We start from the raw sequence: 19,914 nt of genomic DNA on the forward strand, positions 1-19,914 counted from the left end.
GGACGTTGTTCGTCAGGACCTCCAACAGCCGAAGCTAAGTAGTAAGTAGTAGGCAGTAGGGATGACCAGAGATGTTCTCTTGATAAGTGAGTGAATTGGACCACTTTCCTGACCTGCTAAGCATTGAAAATGAACGAGTACTTTTGGGTGTAAGGGAAAATGTATGAAGTAAAAAGTACATTGTTTTCTTTAGGAATGTAGTGAAGTAAAAGTAAAAGTAGTCAAACATATAAATAGTAAAGTACCTAAAGAAAACTACTTAAGTTGTACTTTAAAGTATTTTTACTTAAGTACTTTACACCACTGGTTAGCTATAACTATAACCCCATTGTTACAATGGTTACAAGGACAAGTAGTCATATTCAGGCTCACCTCCAGCCTATGATGAGGAACTGTTTGTTCTTCAGCCAGGTGGTGGTGACGGCGACCGTGGGGTCATGTTGGGCCTTACACTCCAACCGGACATCAGTCCCCCGGAGGACTCTCATATTATCTGGGCGTTTGAGAATTTTGGTGGACTCTGAAAAAGAGAGGATAAGGATCATGAGAACACCTGCAATGTGATCCATGAACAGTGTAACTCTGGATTGGATGACATGCAGAAGCAAAGTGTTACAGTAAATCTATTATAAGGCTTTCACCTTTGACTTCTAGTTTGACCTGGTTTTCATCTCGTCCTGCTACGTTGCTGACAATACACAGATATGTCCCCTGGTCATCCATACGGGTGCCTTTGATCTGTAGTGTCCCGTTGCTGTGCACTTTAAAGCGATTCCCCTCCAGGTTGCCCAGTCCATACTTAGACCTGTGAAAAAACAGGTAGTCAGTTATACACATGCATACACACACGAGAGAAGAGCATCATAAACATGTTCTCACCAGCGCAGATCAGGCACGGGCGAGCCAAAATAGCGGCAGTCTAGCCAGGCGCGTCTGCCCTCAATGACCTTCACCAGGTCAGTCCTAGGCCTAAGGATACGTGGCGTTGCATCTGCAGAGAAGAAGATGAGACATTAGACAACTCACATATACTTTTTATCTTCATTCCTGGCTGTGGAGCGATTTTAGTGCCAACAGAAATTGTATAATTTTGAATTTTGCACAAATTAAATCACAAAATGTATAAATTGATCTTTTGTTTCATGATTTGAAACTGAATTTAATGAATGACAAATTGACATTTAAATTCAATATTTATACATTTAGTTGTCTGAATATCCAGTTTACAAACTATCATTTCAAGTTTATCTAAGTTTCATATATTCAACTTCTCAAACGCATTCAGATTCCATTTTAAAATGCAGTTCTCTAAATTCAGATTTAAAACCAAAGACAGCATCCTGGTACTTTGCCAGCCAGGAAAGGTAAAGGAGAACAGATAGAATCCAACTCTCTATGTTCATAGGTAGAAAATAAATTCAACATGACAAATTGGCTTCAGAAACGGCCAGAGGTTTCGCTTTACCACAGAGAGTTTGATTCTATTTGTTCTCCTCTACCTTTCCTGGCTGGGAAAGTACCAGGATGCTGTCTCTGGTTTTAGAGAACTGCATTTGAAAACGGAATCTGAATCCACTGAATATATGAAACTTTGATTTACTTGAAATTATGGTTTGTAAACTTGATACACATACAATGAATGCAATATCTATCATCCACCATATTTACAGTATAAATATTGCATTTGAATATTCTATTAAATTGAAATTGAACTTTGAAACTGAATGCAATATTCATTCAATTTAGTTTCAAATCATGAAATACAAGTTCGATTTATGAATTCAATGATTCAATTTGTGCACTACAAATGCAAAAATATTACATTCAAATTCAATATCCTAATATTCTACATTGAAATAACATTTCTGTTGGCACTGAAATCTCTACATACTTGGTGTTGCATCTTGAGGAACAGAAAAATAAACTGTATCACACTAGAATCTTGCACTGGTGACCTGATATCTGCATTTACACATATGCCAATTGATAAAGAGGTTTAGGGTTATTTTCTGCAAACAAATGTGATATCTTACGCAGTACGTTGATGTAAGCATTGGCAAACAGGTAGCCATACTGGTTAGAGGCATTGCACTGGTAAACACCAGTGTTCGCCACAGTCACAGAACGGAAGGTAATTGTGTCTCCGGACACCTCCCTGTTTGGGACTGGAGTAGCATCTGGAAAGGATAGGAGAAGAAGAAGTAAACTATTATTTCCTAGTAGTTCAACTTACTTTATCATATAACCTTTTCAATTAAGTGACAAAATGGCTGATATTATTCATATCATTATTGAAAAATGTGAGTGGCATCTATAATTGTGCTTAGGTTAGCTGCTTACCCTCCATTGTATCTCCGTTGATGAACCAACGGATACTGGGCCGGGGGATGCCGTCCGAGCGGCACACTAAGCGTGCATTCTCCTCTGGGGCCAGCACCAGGTTACTGGGCTTTTCCAACCAGAACGGAGCAGCTGTCATGGGGATCAGGTCAGCAGAAAAAGACAAACATATCATATCACATAAAACTTCATAAATCTGAAATATTTCCGTAATATCAAACCCCATACAAGGACAAGTAACATTGTCCAGGCTATATCAAACTACTGAATATCAAACTAATGGGCTATTTCCTTCCACGGGAAATCAAACAGTGAAATGTAAAGTTCAAATCAAAATCCTTGTGAGAGTAAATATGCTGAACATGTCCCAGTATCTGTGTGTTGGTGTGATGAAGGATGACGTGATGTAGATGATTGGCTGACCTTTGATCCGGACAGTGATGGTGTGTTCCAAGTATCCAATCTTGTTTGTGGCACTGCACGTGTATTCACCAGAGTCCTCAAAAGAGGCCTTGGGGATTTGCAGTAACTTGTTGTAGTTCTTCACCTTCATGTTGGTCGTGTCCAGTTCCTGTCCATCTTTGGTCCATGTGATGACAGGGGTTGGACTATTATATGGTAATTATAATTCAAACCAAATAAAATCACACGTCAGGTGTATTCAGAATGCTTTGAATGTTGAATGAACATTCAAAACTTGACGACTTTGGTCTGAAGAAGTAATAGTAGAAAACAAGATACTTGAGGCATTTCAATGTAGCCTTTTATGACTTACAACACTGTCCAGGACATAGCTTAAAACAAGTACAGTTTTAGCACCGGCAAAACTGGGAAGTGGAATAGTAGAAGAAGTATGGAGAATAAGCACATTAATTACCATATATGTTTTGCCCATTATAAGCAATCAGAATTGTTCCACTGACTTGATTAGCTATTGTGAAAGACCAAATAAAGTAAACAGATATGTGTGGAATATGACCGGAGCCTACATTTGGTCCTATTTTAATTATTGTTCATTGAGATACAGTACGTTAAATATACCACCAACAGTTGGTTTTGTTAAATTCAGGGCCCTAAAAACAATAACTCGAAAGCATCATTATACTGTACAAGCCTCTTGTTCACCACAAGGGGCTTATTGGAGCTGCCATTGATGACTGCTTCAAACAATGTACAGTACAATTGTGATTGCTAGGTATACATTTTTAGATTATTTCTTGATACATTTTAATTTTGAAACGAGGTCTAGTTGCGGCCATAACCGGCATAGATTGTGAACGATTCTTGGCGGAATTCAATTGCTTGACTGCCGCGGGGGAGATTAGCAATGATTTGTTCTCGAGTTCATTTTGTTTTTGAGTGTAGGTTTTGGTTCTATAAAGCTATGTTCATGCATTCTTTTTAGCACCATGCAATCAATGTTCAGTTCTAAACATGTATTTTCCTTCCCTATACTGTCTGCAGCATGATCTATTTTCCTAGCCTCATGGAGAAAAGCATTGTTATAGATCGTTTAGGCCTATAATCGGGATCCATTTTACCCCCTTCAAATGTTTAAATTAAAAAGGGGTGCGCTTTTTTCCCTTTTTTCTAAACCCTCAATTGGAGCACTGCTGGTACTCCTATATTTGAACTATTGTGTTGTCCCATGTTCCTGTTTTTACTGTGTTATTGTGCTGGCCTTTTGGTCAAGTCGTGGTTGTAAATAAGAAGTGGTTCTCAACTGACTTGCAGAGGGAAAGAATGTCCCAAAAAGTTTGTGGTTGAGAGGCTATATCGTAAATATTCATGAAAACAACTATTTGCATTTTGGTCTTGATTTAAGGTCAGGTGGAAAAATCTGATTTTAATAATACATTTTTTAAATAGGCAGGGTTTAGCCATAATTATGACTTTGTGCCTGTGGTAACTAGTGATGACCGAGGATCACTCACACTCCAGCAGCGATGCACTCGAGGAGCAGCTCCTCCCCCTGCAGGACAGTCTGGGAGCTGGACCTCCCGGCTGGAGACAGGAAGGTGGGAGCGGCCTCTGACACCATGCGAGCTGTGGAGGAAACACAACACACCACACAAAGTTAGAACCACAGAGATAGATAAAGGACTCTTTACCACAAAAGTCCGTTTTAGAATGGGAAGCACCATTATGGACTTTCACCATTTTGAAGTCGTCAACTGGGTGGGACTTCCTATGGGTTAACGCTGCAATTTGTAACTTTTTGGGCGACCTGCCCCAATTCACATAGAAATGTGAGTTATAGCTCTATCATTCTCATTGAAAGCAAGTCTAATAAGCAGTAAATATGTTCTCCCCTAATTATATGATTCCGGTTTTGTACACCAGCTTCAAACAGCTGAAAATACAATATTTTTGGTTATTGGAAATACATTTCACAGAGGTTTAGATGATACAATGATTCTCTAACCCCTGAGTGCTTGTTTTGTCACAAACTGAAATTTGGGACAAATTACATCTGCGTTACCTATCATATGTACAAGAATTTTAGCAACCAGGAAATGGCGGAGCGATTTCGGCATATTGCACCTTAAAGGAAGGATCATATAATTCCATCCAAGTCACCAGGAGGGATCAGCCAATGAATTATACTTGTGAGGAAATATTCCATAACTGCAGATGGCAGTAAATAGGCAACCTTGGCTTTATACCAGATCCAACAACACACTCTAGGTGGCAGTGTGCACTCTTTCAGTTTGTTTGCCAACTCATAGAAGTAGTAGAAGAAGAAAATTGGCCTCAATGGCGCTGCCCGTGTTCTCAGAGACATCATAATGGGACAGATACAATGATGCAATGTCTATGGTTAGAACTTTTCTCACTTAAATATCCTGACAGCATGGACTACGACTGTGCTTTGACTACGCATGGTACTTTACACTGGGTACGGAAAACAGTGGTGCCTAACTCATCCTGGGCCTGAAGACTGTGTCAAGGCAGACCAATGTTAAAGAAGGGTCAGGTTGTTAAGACGAGGTTGTTCATTCTTGACAGTATACTTGGTAAAAATTAAACACAACAAAAGAAGCAGAGCACACACTCACCACTGCACTAGGTCAGTAAGATCGGAGAAGAGCTATGGTGAGTCGTATTAGGGATAGTCTGAAATAAAACAATGTGGGGCAAACCAAAGCAACAGTTTAATAAGGAAGGCCAGTTAGGACATGGTAAGTTAAGTAAATGATGCAACATCCCTTGTGCTACATACCAATACTTACTTGTAAGGACTCTAACGGTAATAGGCATCTTCTGTTGAATGATGTTTTTGTAGGGGAAGCGCGCGTTGCAACAGTAGTCGGTGGCAGAGTCATTGACGTAGACATTAGAGAAGTAGAGATCTCCATTCACCCCCATAGACACTCTACGGTCTTGTTTGATAGGCAGCATGACTGGGGGGTGGGGCTGGTGAGGCCAGTTGAAAGGTCTCCCTGATGAACCTGAAATAAATACAGTTATTTCTATAAGTTATTTATGCATTTCCTGTTAAGGTCATCTGGAGTTGATAGGATAAATACAGATAATGTTTGGGATAAGTGCCATATTACAAAAACATGAGCAAAATAAGCTTGTCAGTTCCGAACGAGAGACAAGTGGTTGTCATTAATTATAGAATATCAATGCCATTCCTAGACATGATGTACTTCTGATTTGAGAATAGGAGGTAGGCCTACTCACACTTGCTCATCCAATAGGTCTCAGGTTTGGGAGGGCCTGGAGGAGGGCTGCAGTCCAGGACCAGAGGAAGACCAACACTCACCGTTACCGGTTCCAAAACCTCTCTGGGCCACAGAGGGGCCCCTGACATGAAAACATAGGGTTACGAAGATGTGGTTAGTGGCATTTAACACAGAGAGCAGAATCTTGCCGGGATATGGACTTATCTTAACACAAGACCACTTTTGAGGTCTGAAAATGGCTGACAAAATGTGTCCCTTTAAGCTTTGCTTGGTTCTGCCACCAAAGGTGAGCATTTTCACGGTTTGAGGCCCTAGCTTTCGAATGTACTCTGTGACAATGGACTCAAAAGCCTGAATGGAGTGGCAGCTTACTAGAGATGCGTAGGTTGATCTTGTTTGAGTATGCAGTGCCATACTCATTGGTGGCAACACACTGGTACTCCCCCTCATAAGCCTCCGGGTCAGCCCAGGCATAGATGTCCAGCGTCCCCGAACGTCTCCTCATCGAGGCCTGAGGGTCCCGTGCCACATTGAAATACTTCCCATTACGCCTCCATGAGAAACTTAGGGATAAAGGCAAGTCATTTGGTTAAAGTAGTTAAAAGAGTTGTACTATAGCTACTCACCATTTTTATATGGTTTTGAACTATAAAGAAAGTGTTTTTGATTTGTCAGTTCTTACATTGGGTGGGGGGTGCCTTTGGCTTCACACTCAACGACCATGTTGTCTCTGGGGTCCACGATATGATCCTTCAACGACTGTTTTATAATGGTGGGGGGCTGTCTGACTTTAGGTTGACAAGTCAAAATGAAAGACCTGATTGCATTAGGATTGTACATTCATTTACATACTGCATTTGACAATATACAGCACTGTACACTATTATCACCATATTGCAGGGACACAATAGGTTGTATTGACTTACTTTCCAGTGGGACGTCAATGGCAGACAGTCCTTGCCATAACAGTAGTAATAGAGTGGATCTGGCCAGCATCCCCATCTCTACAGTGAATGACCTTCACTGATCCTGTTGAACTGCCGGACGCCTTTATCTAGGAACTGTTTTATTAGTGATCGATTAAGCAATTAAAATGTTACATGAAATCAAATTAAATTAAATGTCATGACATATAAGGGACCAATTGCTTTGTAAGACAATATTTTCTAACTCAAAACAACAAAATAAAATGAAATGCCATTTAGTATCCAAACAGCAGTATTTAATCTCTGTCCCACTCAACAGTCTGCGCTGTCACATTCTCTGACAGAGTCTCTTTGTCACTGTTTCCAAACAATAGATCCACCAACGCAACACATGCCCAGCACTTAACTCCAGTCTCAAGCCATTATGAAAAACTTACCTCCTCCACAGGACTACATTAATAAAGCTTTTGTTAGTTGCTGTGTAGGAAGTACTTGAATCCTAAAAAAATACATTGTTATAATGTAATTAATATGTCACTACTATATTACCCTGTTAGTTATATATATATATATATATATATATATATATATATATATATATATATATATATATATATATATATATATATATATATATATATATATATATATATATATATATATATATATATATATATATATATATGATACAAAGTGTAACAAAACAGATCATTGATCAGACTCATTGATCAACTCATCTACAACAATTATCAGAACTTTTCTTCCTCTTGTTAGAACACATTAGCTCATTACATCTGCATTACCTTTCATAAGTACTATCCTTCAAGTGGAATATCATGAGGTTCCCCTCTTCCCCATCATCTCCATGACACTCCAATGCATTGAGTTTCTCCACAATTCCAATGTCCAGTTAGTGCCGTAAACAGATAAAATCCTTGGTGGTCAATCAGTCAATTTTGTTTCCTTGGTCAATCAAATAGCAGGAATCTGGAGAGGCAGAGCAGAGTGAACATCTCAGTAATAGAGTTTCGGTCTGTGCCATGGCCGTTCTGCACTCTGCCCACCCATCTCATGAATAATGAATGAGCCCCCCCCCCCCCCTCACCACCCACATCTCTGTGCCTGCCAAGCTCCCTCTCTCTCGCTCTCTCGTGTACACGCACATATTCGTTCAAAGAAATTTGTGAATAAGTATCATGGATAGTTTTAACAATGAGATGATAAAATGTGGTTTGAGTGGAATGATTGAGCACTGCTTGGAATTGGAATGATTGGCATTGTTGAGGTTTGGACATGACATCATTTGCATGGAAAGAAAGATGGTTGTCACAACCATAGATATAGAGCTTTGATACATGGTTTGTGGTCACAACCTTGTATGCTGACTCATTTGATGATGCCCATCTGGGGAAACTTATGAGGGAAGCCAGACAGAATTGTTTGTATTTACATCAAAGCTGTGTAACAACAAAGCTTTATCTCTATTGCATTCCCACACTCTGCTTATGAGCTTATTCATATTGAGCAATTTCAGTGCCTAAAATAATTTCACAGAAATACTCTGTGTACTCAGTGGAAACACAAGCCATCCCATAGTCTGCACATGGTTAGCATTTTTATTGGTTTTGATGACATCAATGATGTGGGCCTTATTGTTGGCTGCTGACAACCAGGGAACAGAGTATGAGTGCAATGTTTGTCTCAAATGAATTTTATATGCAAGAAAAAACCCTGGCAAATGAACTCATCACAAAGGCTGTTAGAAGGAATGACTGTTTTATCGGCAAAACAGAGGCATATTTGTAGCAAGCAATGTCTGTTGTGTCTGTTTGTGAATTGTGTTGAAAGCGATTTTATGGTGTCTAACCCTCTGGCCAAATTAACTTCCTTTTGTATGAAAACAAAAAGAAACACTTCACTTGTTGGCACTCTGGCCACCTTCCCTCTATTGTCTCCTTCCAATGTGTAGCTCATCAGCATTTTCTATTCCCATTCTATTCTGGCTGGAACAGAAATTAATGTAATGGAATCAAACACATCAAACATATGGTTTCCATGCCTTTGATAACACTCCATTCCAGCCTTCTGTGGTACACCTAAGCAAGAACAATCAATCATGCTGACTGACATCCTCAGAAAGGGCACTGGTCAAAGCCGTTCAGCAGAGGACTCTTCAGGAGAATAAAATGCTTTTTTTTCTAGAAACAGCACAGAACTCTAGAAGAGGCCTCTGTCTCTGTGGCAGTCTTAAGCCTCTACATAGTTCTGACCCAATAGGCTAGGGGCCTAGGAATGCAGCCACAGCACTAATTCATGCATATGTACTATACTCTATGCTAAAATGGACAAACATGACTGGTGAGGGTAAGATGAAAACCAAACCAATTAATTATCTCTGCCTATTTTTTTCTAAAGAATCCAAAGGGTTTCACTGTAAGCAATTGTTTGGAGATGTCACACCCTGATCTGTTTCACCTGCCTTGTGCTTGTCTCCACCCCGCAGCAGGTGTCTCCGGATTCCCGTTTCTCCAGTTCTCTAGTTCTTGTTTTCTAGTTTACCCTGTTCCAAACGTTCTGCCTGCCCTGACCCTGAGCCTGCCTGCCATTCTGTCCCTTTTTGACCCTGCCTTGGATTACGAACCTCCGCCTGCCTGCCCCCAACCTGCCCCTTTGCCTGCCTCTTTGTTATAATAAATATTCGGAGAACATAACAGAACATATCCTGAGTCGAGATACTACGAACTGGCCATGACTGACCCAGCAGACTCGGACCAGCTTCACAACGCTGTCTGCCTGCAAGAAGACACAAGGAGCTACTTTTGAACCTTATGGAAGGACTCCATACCTTGGTGGAATGCCATGACCAGGGTTTCAACTCATTACTGGAGCAATTCCGCTGACTATCTATCAGGCAGCAAGCCATAACGGAAACCTCCCAGAAGCTCAGTAACTCTAATACCAGGGGTGCTTTTCCCCAGCCTACCCCGGCTTCCCGAGAAGCCACTTACCTCCTCCGGAGCGCTATGTTGGGGATCCTGGAGCCTGCCGGGCATTCCTCTCCCATCTTTGAGCTGCAGCCCTCTTCGTTTCCTTCAGATCGTTCGATGATAGCGTCTCTCATAACGCTCATGTCTGGAAGGGTGCTCGCCTGGGCTACAGTGGTGTGGGAGCAACAATCCGCCGTTTACCTTCGTCTGGAGGATTTTGTAGTAGAGTTGAGGAAGGGGTTCGATTCTCCGGTGTCCGGGAGAGAGTCGGCTCGGAAGCTACTTCAGCTACATCAACACTCCCATAGTGTGGCAGACTATGCGGTAGACTATACCATGTTGGCCGCCGAGAGTCCCTGGAACCCGGAGTCCCTCGTTGACACCTTCCTTCATGGATTATCGGAGGAAATGAAAGATGTTCTCGCAGCTTGGGAGTTACCCATGGACCTTGACTCCCTCATAGAGTTGACTATAAGGATTGATGGGCGCCTACGGGAATGCAGGAGAGAGAGGAGGTCTGTTCTTGGCCACACTCGTTCCTCAATGGTTTCTGCCTCACCTCCGAAGAACCCCGGAAGTCCCCAGTGCCTGTATTATTATTCAACCATGCTGGTCATTTATGAACATTTGAACATCTTGGCCACGTTCTGTTATAATCTCCACCCGGCACAGCCAGAAGAGGACTGGCCACCCCACATATGCTCTCTCTAATTCTCTCTTTCTTTCTCTCTCTCGGAGGACCTGAGCCCTAGGACCGTGCCCCAGGACTACCTGACATGATGGCTCCTTGCTGTCCCCAGTCCACCTGACTGTGCTGCTGCTCCAGTTTCAACTGTTCTGCCTTATTATTATTTGACCATGCTGGTCATTTATGAACATTTGAACATCTTGGTCATTTTCTGTTATAATCTCTACCCGGCACAGCCAGAAGAGGACTGGCCACCCCACATAGCCCGGTTCCTCTCTAGGTTTCTTCCTAGGTTTTGGCCTTTCTAGGGAGTTTTTCCTAGCCACCGTGCTTTTACACCTGCATTGTTTGCTGTTTGGGGTTTTAGGCTGGGTTTCTGTACAGCACTTTGAGATATCAGCTGATGTACGAAGGGCTATATAAATAAATTTGATTTGATTTGATTTGATTCCGGAGAGAATCTGAAGTCACCCAAGTTCCCTCGGGAATCATCGGGGACTGGCGACTCGTCTCCTCCAGAGCCCATGATGCTGGGCAGGGCTAGACGGTCTCCTAATGACTGTTTACGCAGGCTGAGCTCCAACAGTTGCCTGTATTGTGGTACTACAGGACATTATATATCCACCTGTCCAGTAAAAGATCAGGCTCATCAGTAGGTACGAATACGCTGGTGGGCCTTACTGGAAGTCTCCAAACTCCTATTACTTGTATACCTCTCCATGCTATCCTGCTGTGGGGTGACCGGTCTAAATCTCTCCTGGTCAACATTGACTCTGGGGCTGACGAGAGCTTTATGGATGCTATCCTGGTATCTGAGCTGGGTTTCTCCACACAATCCCTCTCTATTCCTATGGATGCCAGACCATTGGACGGACGATCCATTGGACGGATGCTCCATTGAAAGGGCCACTCACAGTACTGTTCCCATTAACCTGGGAGTGCCGGGCAATCACAGTCCATACAGTTTCTACTAATTGAATCACCTCATGTTCCTGTGGTTTTGGGATTTACATGGCTTCAGAGGCACAACCCCCTGATCGACTGGGCTACTGGGTCTATCCTAGATTGGAGCTCGTTCTGCCATGCACATTGCCATGCACATTCCACCGCATCAACCCTACGATTGCGCCATTGATCTCCTTCCGGCCACCACACCACCTCAGGGGCGGTTTTATTCAATGTCTGGCCCAGAGACCAAGGCCATGGAGGAGTACATTGAGAACTCTCTGGTTGCAGGGAGCATTCATCCTTCTGCCTCCCCTGCAGGCGCAGGGTTCTTCTTTGTGGCAGAAAGGACAAAACCCTGCGCCCGTGTATCTACTACTGGGGCCTCAATGACAAAGTAAAAATTTGTTACCCTCTACCACTCCTCTCCTCAGCAGTTGAGCGTCTCCAGGGGGCGATAATATTTTCAGAGTTGGACCTTCGGAACGCCTACCACCTAGTTCGGATACGGGAAGGAGACGAGTGGAAGACAGCCTTCAACACGTCTAGCACACACTACGACTACCTGGTTAAGCCGTTCGGACTGACCTACCCTCCCGCCGTGTTCCAGGCTCTGGTCAGCGATGTGTTTTGTGACATGTTAAACTGGTTTGTGTTTGTCTACCTCAACGACATCCTTGTCTTTTCCTGTTCGGCTCAAGAGCATGTCCTCCTCATCCGACAAGTCCTCCAGCGCCACCTGGAGAACCAGCTGTTTGTCAATGCAGAGAAATGTGAATTCCATTGCTCCATTATCTCCTTGTTGGGACATGTCATCGCTGCAGGGAACATTCAGATGGATCCTGACAAGGTGAGAGCAGTAGTGGATTGGCCCCAACCCACATCCAGAGTGCAGATGTAACGTTTCCTGGGATTTGCACATTTCTACCACAGCTTCATTTGGGGCTACAGCACCCTGGCTTCCCCCCTTTCTGCACTCACCTCTCCCAAGGTTCCGTTCACATGGTCCCCAGCTGCTGTTTTTGGATCCTAAGCATAATTTCATCACTGCCCCCATCCTAATCCATCCGGACCCGTCCTGTCAGTTCGTGGTGGGGGTCGACGCCTCGGACGTTAGAGTGGGGGCCGTTCTGTCCCAACGTTCTGCCCAGAACCAAAAGTTGCATCCGTGCGCTTTCCTGTCCCATCACCCTAATCCCTCTGAGAGGAATTATGACGTTGTTAATTGGGAACTTCTCGCAGTCAAGATGGCCCTGGAGATGTGGAGGCACTTCCTTGAAGGGGAACGAACACCCATTCTTGGTGTAGACCAACCATAATAATCTAGAATATCTTGGCACCGCAAAATGCCTCAACTCAAAGCAGGCTTGTTGGGCACTGTTATTTACTCGGTTCCATTTTACCATCTCCTACCGCCCTGGGTCCAAGACTGTTAAGCCTGTCTAGTTCTACGGCTACACCCTCTGACCCACAAAACATCCTCCCTATCTCCTGTCTTGCAGCTACACTTGTCTGGGGTATCGGGAGCCTGGTCCACAAGGTGCAACGTTCACAGCCAGAACCAGGGGGTGGGGCCCCTGGCTAACCGGATGTTTGTCCATGATTCGGCCCGGTTCCCGGTCCTGGAATGGGTTCATTCCTCTAAACTTACCAGTTATCCCGGCTCCTGTTGGACCCTGGCATTCATCCAAAAATGTTTTTGGTGGCCCACCATGGTTCCTGACATCTCCGCATTCATCGTCGCCTGCACTATGTGCGCACAGAACAAGACTCAGCGGCAAGCTCCAGTTGGCCTTCAACCATTCCCTGTTCCTCACTGACCCTGGTCCTATATATCCCTGGAATTTGTCACTGGTCTCCCCCCATCAGATGGCAACACCACCATCCTTACGGTTGTGGATAGGTTTTCCAAAGCCACACATTTCGGCACACGAAATGTGACGGCCCAGCTTATGGTGCAGCACATCTTCTGGATCCATGGACTTCCGGTCGACATGGTCTCCGATCGTGGTCCTCACTTCTCGTCCAGGTTCTGGAAGGCATTTTGCACCCATTTTGCATCAACCAGACAGTTTTCTGGGTTTAATCCCCAATCCAAAGCCAGTCGGAATGAGCCAATCAGGACCTGGAGATGACTCTTTGTTGCCTCGTCTCTGCCAACCCCACCACCTGGAGCCAGCAACTTGTGTGGGTGGTGTACGTCCACAACACCCTTCCCTGCTCAGCCACTGGTCTCTCACACTTTGAGTGTTCCTTCAGTTACTAGCCTTCGCTCTTCCCTGAGCAAGAGGAAAAAGTCAGCAAACCCTCCACCGCTGGAAGAGAGCCCGGTCTGTTCTATTTAAGACCAACTCCAGGTATCTGTGACAGGTGGACCGCCACCGGATGCCAGCTCCCCGCTATCATCTCAGGCAGAGGGTATGGCTCTTCCCTTGGGATCTGCCCTTCAGGGTGGAGTCCCGTAAACTTTCCCCCTGCTTTATCTGCCCTTTCCCCATCTCTAAAATCTTCACTGCTGTTCGTCTTCTGTTGCCCCAGTACCTGGTTGACTGGGAGGGTTATTGCCCAGAGGAGAGGTGCTGGGTTTCCACTAGAAACATCCTGTACCCAGCCCTCATCGCTGTGTTCCGACACCAACACCCCAATCAACCAGGTATGGGCCTGGGTAGGAACACCCTCATCGCTGGGTGGGGGGGGGATTCTGTCACACCCTGATCTGTTTCATCTGCCTTGTGATGGTTTCCACCCTCCACTAGGTGTCTCCGATTTTTCCCATTATCCTCTGTGTATTTATAACTGTGTTTTCTGTCTGTCTGTTGCCAGTTCTTTTGGTGCACCACCAGCGTGTTTTCCGTTTCTCCAGCCTCCTGTGTCTGCATCTGGGCCATAGGGCTCCCGAGTGGTGCAGCGCACTGCATCTCAGTGCTAGAAGTGTCACTACAGACCCTGGTTCGATCCCGGGCTGTATCACAACCGGCCGTGATCGGGAGTCCCATACGATGGAGTATAATTGGCCCAGCGTCATCAGGTTTAGGAGAGGGTTTGGCCGGGGTAGGCCATCATTGTAAAATAAGAGTGTGTTCTTAATGTAAAATAAGATTGTGTTCTTAAACTGACTTGCCTAGTTAAATAAAGGTTAAATAAAAATATCCTGAGTCGTGATAGGCGAGCCATTGCAATCGGGGCTTGGAGTCACAGATCACTACCAGTTTTGACCATGACCATGATGTCAACCACTGAGGCCCCTGCAATAACAGACATATAACAGTGTCACAGGAATGAGAATAGAACTTGAGCATGGCTCATCCACTTGTACTGATCTGGGCTTTTCCCTCCACGTCATCTTGATTGAAACAGAACTTGAGTCCCCTCACAAAGGAAACAAAAGCAAAAAGTATGTTCAGCTTGGCTCTTGGCATGGCCTCTTTCTTCCCATGCATTTGACTTCAGCAGGGTTTCAGTCTGACCAGTGCCATGCACCAGATTGCACAGTGTGAAGGGCTCGAGAGGCGGGTGGAGGCAGCTCTGTGAGGACAACAATGTCTCTATGTCCCGTGGGTCCCCTTTGGCACGTGAGGCTAGGGCTTGGCTAGGAGCAGATGGCATGTGGGAGGATTTCTCCATCTCTACACAAGCTGCCTGTTCAGGAACGGAGTCAGAGACAATCCATCACTCAATGTACAAGCAGTGTCACTAGGCCTACACCAGTGAGGAGGAGGGGTGGCAGTTACCAGATTACAAAGGAGTATTCTTGAGGTAACATCAGGTGGCAGGTGCAATACTAAGCATCATCTTCATTTGGACTGATCTGGAGTGCTTATGCTCTGTTGCCCCTCTAATGCTCTGTTTCTCCTGACTGTTACCGGTAGTTAGAATTTTAAGCCTGGTTTGAGCCTGGACCATTTCAAGTGCCATGAAAATGAAATTAACATGGACAAGTATAAACAATCAGGCTACCAAGACTGTCATTATAACTGTGATCTTCAATCAAAAGCAAATACTGTATGTCCGCAAAAGAGACAGCTAAAATATGGTCAATACCAAAACAGTGAATGCATCTAAATGCATGCCAACAGCTTCTATGTGCAATCATGGGAACCAAAAAATAAAATAAAAATATATAAATTTCCACATTTTGTTGTGTCACAGACTGAATTTAAAATGGATTAAATTGAGAGCATGTGTCACTGGCCTACAAACAATACTCCATAATGTCAAAGTGGAATTATTTTTTTTTGAAATGTTTACAAATTAATAAACAATGAAGAGCTGAAATGTCTTTAGTCAATAGGTATTCAACCTGTTTGTTATGACAATCCTAACTAAGTTCAGGAGTGAAAATGTGCTTTACAAGTCATATAATATGTTGAACGGACTCACTCTTTGTGCAATAATTTTTGAATGACTACCTCATCTCTGTACCCCACACATACAATTATCTGTAAGGTCGCTCAGTCCAGCAGTGAATTTCAAAAACAGATTGAACCACAAAGACGAGGGAGGTTTTCCAATACCTCACAAAGGGCACCATGGTGCCAAGGGTGACTTTAACACCGTTACAGAGGTGAACGGCTGTGATAGAAAACAACATTCCAGTTACTCCACAAGTTACAGAGTGAATATGAGGAAGCCTGTACAGAATACAAATATTCCAAAACATGCATCCTGTTTGCAATAAGGCACTAAGGTAAAACTGCAAAAAATGGCAAAGCAATTAACATTTGACCTGAATACAAAGCGTTATGTTTGGGGCAAAACCAACACAACACATCACTGAGTACCACTCTTCATATTTTCAAGCATGGTGGTGGCTGCGTCATGTTATGGGTATGCATGTCGCCGCAAGGACTAGGATGCTCTGTTTCAAGTGCCTAGGAAGTTTTTTTATGATAAAAAGAAACGGAATAGAGCTAAGAACAGGTAAAATCCTAGAGGAAAACCTGGTTCAGTATGCTTTCCAACAGATACTGGGAGACAAATTCACCTTTCAGCAAGACAATAACCTCAAACATAAGGCCAAATATACACTGGAGTTGCTTACCAAGACAACATTGAATGTTCCTAGTTACAGTTTTGACTTAAATCGTCTTGAAAATCTATGGCAAGACTTGAAAATTGCTGTCTAGCAATGATCAATAACCAGCTTGACAGAGCTTGAAGAATTTAAAGAAGAATAATGTGTGAATATTTTACAATCCAGGTGTGCAATGCTCTTAGAGACTAACCCAGAAAGACTCACAGCTATAATCACTGCCAAAGGGGATTCTAACATGTATTGACTCCGGGGTGTGAATACTTATTTAAATGAGATATTTCTGTATTTCATTTCTAAAAACATGTTTTCACTTAGTCATTGTGGGGTATTGTGCGTAGATGAGTGTGATAAAAATATATTTAATCCATTTGAATTCAGGCTCTAACACAACAACATTTGGAATAAGTCAAAGGGTATGAATACTTTCTGAAGACACTGTATATATATTATAATATATATTCTATATACACTATTCACTGGCTGTCTCATTACAAAACTGCTGATTCAGTGAAAGAACATCCCTCTTTTAAAGCTTGACCCTGCCTCTGATTCCTTCTGACGAACAGCTAGAAGAGTACTCAGTCATACACAGTAAAACAAAGACACTTGTCATGGAATAAGATCTCAACATCTATCCATGACTTAAAGGTACAGTGCGTACGATGTGCACAACTCTCGTTTCAGGTCTATAAAATACAAATAAATGTCATGAAAAAAAAAAAAAAAAAATGTAAGTCTTCAGAGACAACTAAAATATCAACAACGGTGAAGGTAAGAGTCATATTCTTCAACAATCACAGGGTAACCTCTATTAGTTGAAGTCACTAATGAGCAGCAGAAAATCACATGCACCAAGAAAGGCATTCATACTTGCCAAAAGTCATGCAATACAAGAAAATAAAACAAAAGTTATCTGGAGAATTAGGTTGCTGTATTTGTTCAGTCTCTTTCCACCTACAGTTGCAGCTACTGTGCTTCTCCTCTGCTGCTCGCTCCGTGAACTCAGAGCTGGTCTTAACATCAGTCTACAATCAAGCTTCTGAAAGTTAGTGTGAGTGTTGTGAATTTTAGTTTGCATTATTTCCAACCACATGCGGGACAAAATTAGGTCAAACTCTCTGGTCACACGACATGTCAAATGGGCACCATAATGTGTCCTTTGTGTAATAGGGATACAAAGATAACGTCATCTCCGTCCATTGTGATAGCAAAAGTGACTTCACAAGTCAATAGAATGGAAACAAAGGTCATAACATGTCATTTATTTATACATTAACTTTAGGGGAAAAATGTCAATTGGATAAAAGTAATTTCATGCCTTTTGTTATCTGTGCTATTTCAGAGTGAAAGGCGGGGGATTACTGACCTTGTGTCTTCTCTCTGGCTGGCACGGACACACTCATTCCCTCTCTCACAAGGCCTTTCTGTCCCAAACAAAGTGTCTCTTACACTGACTGACCACTGACCAGGGAGGGTACAGCCTCTAGATGCAGGCAGGCTGCCGTTAACCCCTCACACTCCAGCAGAACACAGTCAAAACTATACATGACTTACTGCTTTTAATTGCTCAGTTGTTGCATCACCAACACCAATCCAAGTCTGGGATGGGAATGACTGGGTCTGAGAGAAGTGAGATAAGTTACTACTTGAATGTAAAGGCTTCAGCTGAGCACAACAGACCAACAGAGGCCAGACATTTCACAATTATGTGCGAGACAAGTTGTTGTATACATCAGAGTGATTCATAGCTTTGAGAGGCTGAAGCTAATTGCACGTTGACAGAAATATCATAACAAAAAAACACATTATATAATTTTAAAATAAATAATAACCCTAACCCTTCCCCTAACTCCAACCCTAACACGAACCTTAACTATTTAACCTAACTCCTAAACTTAACCCTAACCCCTATCCTAGCTAACGTTCGTGAGCTAGCTAACGTTATCCACCTAGCTAGAATTCATGCGTTTTGCAAATTTGTAATAGGGATGCTAATTTCTGTAAATTTTGCTGCCGACTAACTGACCTTCATTAACCGGTCAACAAACTGTTACATTTTTTCCAAACACTAAAGTGACGTGACCAACAGACAAGACTATCAGAGATCTGTACATAATGACGAGATGCTTATGTTTCCGCCCTAACAATGGTAGTCATCCCAAGGCGAGAAGGCAGGCAGGCGGCAAGCTTAGGCCCAAAATAAGCGTATTTTGGACAGATTTTTGCGAGTGTGAAACCTCTTGCTTAACTTCTTCCTCTCTGATACTATGCATGCACACGAGGATCTGACATTTTTCACTATGAGCTTAATGGAAACATGCAACAATAGCAAGCCTATTATCTTACAGTCAAAAGGCTATATAGAGACTATTATAGAACATGCAACTCCTGTAATGAAGTAGCTAATAAAACACAATTTTCTTAATTTGCCAAAATACAATTAACGGAAAACACAGTTATAAACAGCAAACCTAATGCCAGCAGTTGTGACAGAGATTAAAATCTCAGTTAGAAATTTAGAAAGAGGGAGAATCTACACTGACCAAATATATAAACTCAACATGTAAAGTGCTGGTTCAATGTTTCATAAGCTGAAATGCACATAAATATTATTTCTCACAAATTTGTTTCCATCTCTGTTAGTGAGCATTTTTTCTTTGCCAAGGTAATCCATCCACCTGACAGGTGTGGCATATCAAGAAGCTGATTAAACAGCATGATCGATACAAAGGTGCGTTTTGTTGCCAACCTATTTTGCTACCTGACAACTTTACGGGTTTCACTTTTTAATTACCGTTCATATATTTATTTTTTCCTCGACTTTTTCACTCCGGACGCTTTATCTGGACACGATTCGTCAGGACCTCCAACAGCCGAAGCTAAGTAGTAACATTAACATGATGCCTTCTAATTGCAGCCGCTGTGCTCGCCTTACGGCGAGGATAGCTGTACTGCAAGCCCAGCTTCAGACGCAATCGTTAGGCAAGGGTAATTTCAGTGTAGGAAAGGATGAAACAGCGTCTGTGCCACCAGTAAGTACAGATAGTAGTATAAATCCCCTGGCACAGTCCCCGCAGCCGGACAACTTTCTCACGGTTTCTGGTAGGAAATGCTGTAGGAACGCTCAACCGGTGTCGCTCATTCAGCAGACAGAAACTTTCAACCGGTTCTCCCCATTAAGCAGCGGGTCGGTGTCAGAGGCCGAGTCTTCTCTGGTCTCTACTCCTCCCGTTACGGGGTCTGAGACGCCGAAGCTTCCCACCATTAGCTCTGACAAATTGAAAACTCTAGTCATTGGCGA

General features: G+C 43.1%; 1 protein-coding gene across 5 annotated transcripts in view; it reads right to left on the reverse strand.

Annotated features, from left to right (window-relative positions):
• nfascb (neurofascin homolog (chicken) b) overlaps window positions 1-18,117 on the reverse strand; it is a 28,398-nt gene extending 10,281 nt beyond the window's left edge. For 2 of the 5 annotated variants that reach the window (XM_046344004.1, XM_046344000.1), the window contains exons 1-14: window positions 17,980-18,117; window positions 7,762-7,945; window positions 6,959-7,093; window positions 6,715-6,820; window positions 6,405-6,595; window positions 6,031-6,153; window positions 5,574-5,792; window positions 4,275-4,386; window positions 2,764-2,948; window positions 2,341-2,472; window positions 2,034-2,177; window positions 880-991; window positions 642-805; window positions 373-520 (exon numbers count right to left, since the gene is read on the reverse strand). In XM_046344004.1, the coding sequence (XP_046199960.1) occupies window positions 373-520; window positions 642-805; window positions 880-991; window positions 2,034-2,177; window positions 2,341-2,472; window positions 2,764-2,948; window positions 4,275-4,386; window positions 5,574-5,792; window positions 6,031-6,153; window positions 6,405-6,595; window positions 6,715-6,820; window positions 6,959-7,034 (1,712 nt within the window). In that variant the 5' untranslated portion in view covers window positions 7,035-7,093; window positions 7,762-7,945; window positions 17,980-18,117. Of the gene's footprint in view, window positions 1-372; window positions 521-641; window positions 806-879; window positions 992-2,033; window positions 2,178-2,340; window positions 2,473-2,763; window positions 2,949-4,274; window positions 4,387-5,573; window positions 5,793-6,030; window positions 6,154-6,404; window positions 6,596-6,714; window positions 6,821-6,958; window positions 7,445-7,761; window positions 7,946-17,979 lie in introns of those variants that run through there. The other 3 variants (XM_046344003.1, XM_046344002.1, XM_046344005.1) reach the window with 3 other exon arrangements.
• Window positions 18,118-19,914: the final 1,797 nt, after the last annotated feature.

The sequence above is a fragment of the Oncorhynchus gorbuscha genome, linkage group LG03, assembly GCF_021184085.1.
Source record: "Oncorhynchus gorbuscha isolate QuinsamMale2020 ecotype Even-year linkage group LG03, OgorEven_v1.0, whole genome shotgun sequence".
Classification (NCBI taxonomy): domain Eukaryota; kingdom Metazoa; phylum Chordata; class Actinopteri; order Salmoniformes; family Salmonidae; genus Oncorhynchus; species Oncorhynchus gorbuscha.